Source organism: Bison bison, unplaced genomic scaffold (genome assembly GCF_000754665.1).
Source record: "Bison bison bison isolate TAMUID 2011002044 unplaced genomic scaffold, Bison_UMD1.0 scf7180017864039, whole genome shotgun sequence".
Lineage (NCBI taxonomy): Eukaryota > Metazoa > Chordata > Mammalia > Artiodactyla > Bovidae > Bison > Bison bison.
Window position 1 is genome coordinate 756,650 of NW_011494611.1, and position 10,699 is coordinate 767,348.

Consider the following 10,699-nt stretch of genomic DNA (forward strand, 5'->3'; position numbering starts at 1 on the left):
CACAGGATGGCCTAAGTCAAGGGCCTGGGGTTTGTGCAGTGTAATGTTTATAGGGTAATGATAACCGAAAATCGTCATTTTCATGACTCATGAAAAAGGCACAGTAAGCATCTATGCATTCACTTTCGTTTCCTGCTGTGTCAGTGGCAACACAGCAAAAATAGTGGAAAAGAGAGGCTCTCGACAGCTTTTGGTGGGACTCATCTGGATGCTGGACGCAGTCTTTAAAAACAAGTGGACTGGAGTTAAAATCTCCTACTCTGACCCAGTTGGCTGTATGACTTCAAACAATTCACCTACACGCTCAGTGTTACAGTCTCCTCATCAGAAAAATGGGTGTCTCATTCTGAGGAAGCAGCGTTGCAGGAAGGGTAAGTGAAACCATTTGACAGAAGGGCTCCTGGCACAGAGGTTGGTCCAGTGGGGTGCCTGATAAATGAAGTAATTTCACGGTCAAGTGTGCAGACTTTGCTTAGATACTGTGAATCCCATCTCTGCCTTTCCTAGCTATGTGACCTTGGACAAGTTATTTAACCTCTCCGAACCTCTACACAACTGGGATCAACATCATTTATGTCATTGGGTTCCTGGGAAGATGGATATAAGTTTCAAATTAATGATATCCATGACAACAATAACAGCATTAGCAAGCACATACATATCACCTGCTAGGTATCACTTATAAAATGTTTTACATACTTAACCTCATTTCATCTTAACAACTGTGAGAGGCAGGGACTATTACTAACCCATTTCACTGATGAGCAAACTGAGGCACAGAGAAAATTTGTGTTTGGATCTTGCTTCTCACCCCAAATCCATGCCCATAATCATGATACCCATTCTAGCTGACAGATCACCACCATTATCACCACCTCCATGACTACCACTAACACTTCTCTTTCCCTCTTTTAAAGACAGGTCTCCAAGTTAAAAGAAGTTTTATCTCAAGAAGGTATTTTGGCGACAGTCACTGTGTTTTCCATGGAGGGAGGTCTGAAAAACTACATATGACCAGGAGACGTTTTATTTTTTTATTTCAATTTTTTTTTTTGTAAGGTGAGAGGTGGGTCATGTATTATGATTTCATGTTGTTAGAAAGAAAAATAATAATAAACACAACTCCCAGCAGAGCCCATGCTTCCGCTTCTTCCCCTCCCCCTACCAGATGCTATTTTCCTTTTTAGTCAGTGTTGTCCTAAACTCTCATCAGAATATCCACCAAGAAGACATAGCGATTCATCTTCTTGTTTTCCTTTCTCACCTTGGCTGGGAGCAGGCCAGGGCAGCCTGACAGAGGGGCCACAAGGTGTGGTGACCCCCACCCCTCCCAGGGACTGGTGGGGAAATGGATTGATCCCTCCCCGCCGCCTCCCCCCTTATCTGCTCACAGATAATTTAGTTATTGGCCCTGGCTCTAGGACAGGGCTGGGGATGCTGTGTCCTGAGCAGAGACAAAGCGATGCTAATGGCAGGGGGTGGGGGAGAGGAGGGGAGAGGGGAGGCAGTGAGAAAGAGAGCCAGGCTGGGAATACGTGTGTTTGTGTCTGCAAAAGGCAACGTGCAGGTCTTTGGCTTTGTTTGCTTAGCTATATATCAGCATCAAGCAGGATTTGAAACCCCAAAACCCTTAAATGGATGTTTGACAAATTGAGGATTCCTCACTGTCAGACAGGGGAAAGGAGCCTTTTGACCCTCAGCAGGCTCACTCTCATTTCACAAAGGGAGAAACTGACGCCCCCCAAGGGGAGATCCCGAGCTGCAGCCCAGGCTCTCAAGTCTGAGCTGAGACCCCAGCTCTCCTGAAGAACTCGGGGCGGTAAATCAATGTGGCATAAAGAGCCTTCTACAATCGCAACCCCTATAATGGCTTAAATGTCATCTCCGAAGGCAGCACGTTTCCAGCACCCGCTGGAGATATATGACTGAGCACAAGCCCTGTTGAGGATGCTTCCCACTTTGTCTGACTAATTTGACCATTACCTCCCCTCCTTCAGCTTTTATCAGCAGCCTGTCTGTAGTTTATGACTCAGTGCTTTAGACACAGAATTCCCAACTCTGCGAACAATGCCTCCAGCCAGAGTCGCTCAGGGTGGGGTGCGGAGAGTTATCAGTTTACTGATGATACCACATTTTTTTAACCAAAAACCTCAGGCCTGGGGTATGTTATATATGAAAAGGGGGAGAAAGGACAAGATAATTTCTACATTGCCGGGTTGCAGCCTCATTGCCTAAGAGGTCTTGTGGGTGGTGTTCCTATTAACAAGCAACTTATTATGTGTTGGGGATGAGGGCTCTGGGGGAGGGACAGTGGGAAAGGGAAGTCCCGGGCTGTTGCATAATAACACATTGGCACCTTGGGAATACTTCCGGATGTGTGGGCTTCTGCAGCGTAAATGAGAATGCCACCATAAATCTGCCACCCACCCTCACACTGCTGGTACCAGAGCCAGGGAAAACATCAGCCCGGCTTGATGGTCGGCGACAAGAAAACAAATAAGGAGGAAAGGAAGGGAGAAAGAAAGCAGGGAAAGAAGGAAGGAAGGGAGGGAGTGAAGGGGTCATTCAGCTAGGGAGGCAGAGCTGCCACAGAGAGAAGGCAGAGAGGCTCTGTACTTAGTCTGGAGATAGAATCACAGTTCTTTGAGATGAGTGACCTTGGACAAGTAAAGGCATCCTGTGTGTATGCTCTGGGCTCAGTCTTGTCAGAACTCTTCACAAAACCCCAAGGCCTATAGTCCACCAGGCTCCTCTGTCCATGGGATTTTCCAGGCAAAAACACTGGAACAGGTAGCCGTTTCCTGCCCCAGGAGATCTTCCCGGCCCAGGGATCGAACCCATGTCTCCTGTATGGGCAGGCTGATTCTTTACCACTACGCCACCTGGGAAGCCCCTTCAGGCATCCTAGGAGGTCTTAGATCCCTCATCTGGATGTAACAGACCTCCACAGGCTCATCTTAAACAAAGGTGCCTGACACAGGGCAGGGTACCTGGTGAGTATCCACACGTGGTGGGTGGTGCTGATATCCACCCCCATCTCAGCGCCCACTGAGGGAAGTACTGGGTGATGTGCATCAAACACATTCCACTTGCTAGGAACGGGGCTGAACCTCACCGCACCTGATGACAACAACATTCAGTAGGGCTTCTAAGCGACAATCAGCAGAAACCAACTTCGGCTAAGTCAGGCAAAACAAGCAAACAAGCAAAATCTATTCAAATATTGGATACTTATGGAAGACTCCCTGGGAGGGCTGGAGAAGTGTTTTGAAGATGGATTTTGAGCTCACGATGAAGCCCCAGGACTGTTCTTGTGAAGACATCTCAGAGCTGTGGCCACACAACTGCTGGGTACTTTGGAAACACACGGGTTGTGGCCACTCCCACCATCTTCATCAAATTGGTTTGATTTGATGAATCAGAGTCCCTGTCTTCTGATTCATTCTCAGATTGATGTGTCTGATGGGTGGTCAGGGGACAGGGTAGGTCACATGCCCCCATTCAACTACAAGGAGGACTGGGAGGCAGAAGGCTGCTATTACTAACTTCTTTTCTTTTTTTAACGTTTTTATTGAATGTGTTACTATATTGCTTCGTTTCATGTTTTGGTTTTCCTGCCACTAGGCATATGGATCTTAGCTTCTCCACCAGGGACTGACCCCACACCCTCTGCACGAAAGGCACAGTCTTAGCCACTGGATCGCCAGGAAAGTCTCTGCATTACCAACTTCTGCAGTGGGGCTCTGCCTCACTGTTATTACAACAAGGAGAGTTCTTTCCTAAATCTAGGAAAAGGATTCAAATAATGTGCCCACAAACACTGGTAAATATCTCCCGCAATGAAGTCCCAGGCCTGCTCCCATTTTCTGGATGAGAACACTGAAGCTCAGCCAAGGTCACATATCTAAGTCATGGTGTCAACTCAAGCCAAGTCTCATTCAAGCCTGTTCTCCTGGCTACCACCTTGACCACCGTCTTGACATGTGTCATGATGAGAACAACCTCCGCCCCAGCAATGCCTCCCACATTCCAGTCCCATTTCTCTGACTCATCTAAGCTGGATCTTTTGGGAGCCACAGATTCACTGTCTGTTTTTCCATTATTCTTAGAGGAAGATGTTTTTCTTCCTCTAAAGCCATGGAGTCTGTTCTTGGAATGTAGTTCCTAGGCGCCGGGATCTCTGGACAGACTCCTTTCTTCCTGGAATGTCCTGTCCCTCAGAGTCCCTAGGATGGACTCCTACCTGATGAGGTGGGGGTGCCTAACTGAGGTGCCTCCTCTAACACAACCAGTCAACAGGCAGAGGGAACACAGAGCCTTCCCTGGACAGCGTCCACACCACTGACAGTTCTGTATTCCATTCCATTAATTCATTAAGTGAACTGTTCCATAGCAGTATGTTCCTTGCTCACACTCCCAAAGCCTTACCAGACCAAGAGCTGTCTGGTAAAAAAAATATTTTGCAGGAAGCTCACCACCGTGAGCCCGGGAGTCAGACTCTCTGGGTGAAAGTCCCAGCTCTACCACTTGACTGTGTATCCTTAGCTCACCTCCTCATGCCTCAGCTTCCTGGTTTGTAAATGCAGGGTACTGAAAGAGTTGTTAAGAGAATGGCACTTTAGAAATGTGTCCAGCATATGATAGGTGCTCAGTACATATCATCAGCAACAGCAGAACATTTAGGATCTACTGGGGAATAATAGTGTGTGAAGTAGATCTAGGGCCTTCCCTGGGGGTACAGTGGCTAAGAATCCATCTGCCAATGCAGGGGACACGGTTTCCCTCCGTCTAGGAAGATTCCACATGCCGGGCAGGAACTAAGCCCGTGAGCCACAACTCCTGAGCCCACGTGCTGCAGCCACTGAAGCCTGCACGCCTAGAGCCTGTGCTCTGCACCAAGAGAAGCCACTGCCATGAGCAGCCTGTGCGCTCCAACTGGAGAGCAGCCTCCACTAGGCACAGACAGAAAAAGCCTGCACCCGGCAGCAAAGACTTAGTGCAACCATAAAAAGATAATAAATAAATTCTTAAAAAACAACAATATAAAGTAGATCTGGAGGTTCCAAGTCTCATCCTCTTGGTAACTTCCTTATCTTTACTCTTCCCCGTCTTAAGCATTTCAGTGAACACAGCTTGAAAATCAGGATCTATTCCAGTTACTCAGGCCTAGTGTAAGTGTAGGTGGGGAAGCAATGCCTCTAGAGGTAAAGCATGAGAGGATGAGACTCAGAGTCTCCCAGGCCCCACTACTGTAGGCATAAAATGCAGTTATTTTTTCTAAGAAATGGTGAACCGTGTCATAATGTTCATCTCCTCTTTGCACTAATCTCTAGCAACCAATAATATCAAAGACCCCAAATCTGTGGACCAACAAATGTCATCTGTAATGAGCCAGATAATAAATATTTTAGGCTCTTCGGCCCCTGGGGTCTTCATTGCAACTACTCAGTTCTATGGTTGCAGCAAAGAAGCAGCCACAGATAATAAAAGACGGGTGTACTGTGTTCTAGGACTTCCCAGATGGTGCAGTGGTAAAGAATCCATCTACCGATGCAGGAGATGCAAGAGACAGGGGTTCCATCCCTGGGTCTGGAAGATCCCCTGGAGGAGGGTATGGCAACCCACCCCGGTGTTCTTGTCTGGAGAATTCCATGGACAGAGAAGCCTGGCGGGCTACAGTCTATGGCGTCACAAAGAGTCGGACATGACTGAGCATCCGTGAATGGTGCTGCATTCTGTGTTAGTGGCTCAGTCGTGTCTGACTCTTTGCAACTCCATGGACTGTAGGTTGCCATGCTCCTCTGTCCATGGGATTCTCCACGTCAGAATACTGGAGTGGGTTGCTATTTCCTTCTCCAGGGGATCTACCCAACCCAGGGATCAAACTCAGGTATCCCACATTGCAGGCGTACTCTTTATGGTCTGAGCTACCAGGGAGGCCCCTGGTACATTCTAGAAAACTTTATTTACAAATATAGGCAGTAGACCAGTTCCAGCTCATGGACTGTAACTTGCAGACCTATTCCACAGACCATACCATCCTAACTTCACCACATTCTAACTCTGCCCAGAAGCCCTTGAGCCACATGCCGTCTTAATGCTAGTAAAATGGGTGGACATCATCCAGCAAGATATGAGTGCACTGTTGGGTGTGATGAGGGTCACATCCACGGTGAGAGATGGTTCAAGCAGAGCTCACGATTATGAGAAATAGTCACGCACTTTGGAAAGCACACAGCAGAAGTGCAGGTGAGGCTTTTAGAGATCACCTAATACAATCCTTTCAATTTATGGGAGGTCAATCAGAAGTCCAGACTAGGGAGGTGACTTGGCCAGTTTCAACTAACATGTTCTCAGCATAGCTGGGACCAGAGTGCCCGGTTTTCTGACATTTAATCCAAGGCTCTTTCTACTATACCACTAGGTTCATATCAAGATTTTATTATGAATTACACTCAAATCACGAGTGGGGGTGGGGTGGGGAATCTGCACTTCCCTGCCTGGAAACTCTGCTGTCCTTCCCCCCTCCGTATCTTCCTTTTCTTCCATCCACAAACAGGTGTGGGGCACCTCTATTGTGTTGCTCAGCCCTCACTTGGTGCCAAGGAGAAAGTAAGTGGTCAATAAACGTGTTTGAGAATGGAACACACCATAAATGATATGTGGTAAAGAGCTCACAGCATGCCAGGAGAAGGGAGGTCTAAAAGCTGCTCTGTGATGTGCTTCAAACAGTAGAACCAATGACATTTCCTCCCCTTCTGTCCTCCAAGAAAATTGCCTTTCAGAGAGAAATCTTCCCACCAAGGGTTTCCTCCTTTCCTTAGACGGAGCACCTCTGTCTTTTGTACTTGCAAATGAATTGTGATTAGTTTTCACCTCCAGCCCGGGGGATTAGCCAGGGGACCTTTGATCTTCAGGTATCGATTTGCATCTTAAAGGAAGCATGATCTCATCTGGGCCAGCTCAAAATTCCATCCCTGCCCCCCAACCCCTGTCTGTTTACCAACCCCCCCAGGCTGACCAGGGGCCTCCCAAGTGGGGCTAAAACAACAAGACCAGCCAGACTCCAAAAACAAATTTCCCATCTGACTCGGTGAAGGTGGGAAAAGGACATTTGCTTTCTAAACATGGGCTGGTCTGCAATTCCTCTTCCTCAAGTCAGAGAGCCTGGATCCTGGCTGGAGGCTGTGGAGTAAAATGAATTGAGCTTGTGTGCAAGAATCAGACAAGATCAGGTTCAAGTCCTGGTTCTGTCTTCAAACCTAACCTGTGTGACTCTGGACACGTTTCACAAGCTCTCTGGCTTCTACATTTTTCTCATCTCTAAAGAAAGAATAAAAGCCTTAAACGTCTATACAAATATCCCAGACAGTTGGCATGAAGAAGAGCAATAAATGTAAGATGAAGCTAGATCACAAGGGATATCCATTACCACCGTCATCCATGAGAACATAAGCTCCAGGAGAGCAGAATACCTGCCCTCTGTCTGTCTGCTTCCATGGCTGTATTCACTAGTGCCTAAAACAGAGTCTGGCTCCCAGGAGGCACTCAATACATATGCGTGATAGAAAGGAGTGAATCGTCATTTAGTTATAACCATTGCTATTCTTGTAACTGACTAGCCATGCGGCACCGTCCTCTTCTCCAGTGAGGCCCAGAGACAGGGCAGACTTACCGATACAATTGAAGGAGACTTCCTGCCGACAGAAGAGCGAGCAGCCATCCCCATTGATCTTATTCATGTCATCACACTCTTCACCTTGGCTTCTGCAGAACGGATATGGAAGGAAAATTTGTCACATCAGCTTCAGAAGCCCAACTGGGACTTGGAAAAGCCCTCTGGGGGCTATGAACTTTTTGGTTAGGTCTCAGACAAGTCCCTTCCCCTGGCTGAGTTTCTGTTTCTTCCAAACAATGTAAATTTGTGAGGTCGTTATGTTTGTCCTACTGAGTCTTTCTCATGACAAAGTAGAATTCCTGCTTCAGACTCATTCGCTGAGATCTTCTCTGTTAAGTTAGTAAGTCAGAGGGGAGGAAGAAGAGGACGCATCAGTGAACCAGACTTTGCTACTATGTCTAGGAAATCACACTTCCACTCTAAAATGGTGGATTGAAGGGAATTGGGGAGTTTCTAAGGTCTAAATGCTGTTCTTCCGTGTGCCTTGCTCTGGCCCTTCTGTCATAACCCCCGTGCACACGAAGGTAGTTTTTTCTCCTACACACATTCAGATCTGATCTTCCTTAAATCAGAGAACCCCGCCTTCTCCATTGGGTGTGTCATTTCATGGTGTCAAGAACTCTAAGGCCTGGGACCTATGCTGCTAGGAAATAAAAATGCATCCTCCTACTTTAAGGAATTATTTCCATCACCAAAGGATGATTTTGCAGTGGTTAGGATGGGCAGAAAATGAGCCACGCTCTCTGAATTAGACCTAGAAGAGAAGGAGGATTAACAACAGAAAGACTGGATGTGTTACCACTTTCTGGAAAATTCCCATCCCTTTAGTCACAGAAACTTGGGTTTAGAGCCCCATGATCCCAATTAATTGTGTGATCTTGGACAAGTCCCTTAGTAGGGCTCTCCAACCTCTGGCACCTAATGCCTGATGATCTGAGGTGGAGCTGATGCAATAATAATAAAGTGCAATAAACGTAATGAGCTTGAGTCATCCCTAAACCACCTCCCATCGTCCCATTCCATGGAAAAAGCGTCTTCCACGAAACCTGTCCCTAGTGTCAAAAAGGTGGGGGACCGCTGGTTAATCTCTCTCTGATCTTTCTATCTTTGACAGTTTACATCAACAAAAATTGAAAACAAACTTTCCATTGTTTGGCCACAGTAAGCACATTTCAAGTCCTCAATAGCTGGATGGAGTGAGTGGCAACTGGACCAGACAGCACAGAATCTATTTCCACTATTACAGAAAAATCCCCTGAATGGTGCTATTCTGGATGTTGAATCTTAGTTTTCTCATGGGATAAGCCCTGGGTGTTCATTGGAAGGACTGATGCTGAAGCTGAAACTCCAATACTTTGGCCACCTCATGCGAGGAGTTGACTCATTGGAAAAGACCCTGATGCTGGGAGGGATTGGGGGCAGAAGGAGAAGGGGACGACAGAGGATGAGATGGCTAGATGGCATCACCGACTCGATGGACATGAGTGTGAGTGAACTCCGGGAGTTGGTGATGGACAGGGAGGCCTGGCGAGCTGCAATTCATGGGGTCGCAAAGAGTCCGACAAGACTGAGCGACTGAACTGAACTGAACTGCAAATGGAGATAATTGCACCTACTCCTTCACGTCAGTGAAAACATGGAAGGTACCTTAAGGGGGCGGGCCAGGTTTGCCACACACAGTGGATGACCAGAGAGTCACAGTCCCCATGCCCACCCAAGTGTCCCGGGATGTCTCTGTAGAGCGTGCAGCAGTTGTCCCTCCTTCCGCAGAGACTGGCTGCGAGTCCCGGCCTGGAAAAGGCCTCAGACTTTGCCTTTCACCCAGGCAATTAACACGGGGAAAAGTCTGTTGCTTTAGAAAGTGTCAGAGTACCAGTATGGGGCCTTGTAATCAGTGCTTACAATGACTAGGACATTGCATTGATCTTTGAAGAGCCCTCCAACTTCTCTCCTGCTTGCAAAGCCATTGGCAAAGAATTCTATATTCCAAGATGGACCCATATTCAAGCAAATCTTGCACACTGGAAATCAGTGATGGCCTTGTGATTCTTAACTATTTCATAGGTTATCTGGGGAGAGATTTTTTTTTTTTTTTTTAAACTTGGGCTGGTTTCCCTAAGCCACAAAGAACACTTCTAACCCTCCTTCCCTCACCACCCAAACAGTATGTTCTATTGGTTTAAGCAAAACACTAGGGTCACCACAAATATCTTCTAGGCATGCCAGATCTATCATTAGATAGACAAGTTCTGAGAAACCTTCTTTGACCTCCTGGGCTAGAGTGGGTGGCCATCTTCTTTGAGTCCAAAGACAAGGGGCTCCATTTATCACCGTGCTTGTCAAACCAACTACCTCTGCCTGTTACTTGAGAGCACCCCACCCTAGGATTTAGGAAGGCAAAGGAGGTGACACAGTCTTTGTCATCCTAGCACTCTGACGCCTGGCACAATATCTGGGAAAGAGGAAACAGCACGGAGCTATCCCTTTGCTTGTTAGTTTTGCAGCACCATCAGTCACGGCAAGGCAATGGTAAATCCAGATGAGAACGTGGGTCCTAGGCCTGCCTTACTGGGTATGTAAGCTTCAGAAAACCATTGTAATCTTTGGGGGCCAGGTGTCTCTTTCGTGAAGTAAGGTAATCAGGCTTGTCTCACACGGTTGTTGGAAGGACCCAAGGAGATGATTGTGTGACACAGTGCCTCCTGCCTAGTAGAGGCTCAATCAGTTCAGTCAGTCAGTTCAGGCGCTCTGTTGTATCAGACTCTTTGCGACCCCATGAATCGCAGCACGCCAGGCCTCCCTGTCCATCACCATGTCCCGGAGTTCACTCAAACTCACGTCCATCGAGTAGGTGATGCCATCCAACCATCTCATCCTCTGTCGTCCCCTTCTCCTCCCGCCCCCAATCCCTCCCAGCATCAGAGTCTTTTCCAATGAGTCAACTCTTCACATGAGGTGGCCAAAGTACTGGAGTTTCAGCTTTAGCATCATTCCTTCCAAAGACACCCAGGGCTGATCTCC

The 10,699-nt window shown here is 47.4% G+C and overlaps 1 protein-coding gene across 1 annotated transcript in view; it reads right to left on the reverse strand.

Annotated features, from left to right (window-relative positions):
- PAPPA (pregnancy-associated plasma protein A, pappalysin 1) overlaps positions 1-10,699 on the reverse strand; it is a gene marked incomplete at its 5' end in the record, with an annotated part of 265,764 nt that overhangs the window by 133,508 nt on the left and 121,557 nt on the right. Inside the window, one exon of the mRNA XM_010835189.1 lies at positions 7,676-7,767. Within this exon, the coding sequence (XP_010833491.1) occupies positions 7,676-7,767 (92 nt within the window). The remainder of the gene's footprint in view (positions 1-7,675; positions 7,768-10,699) is intronic.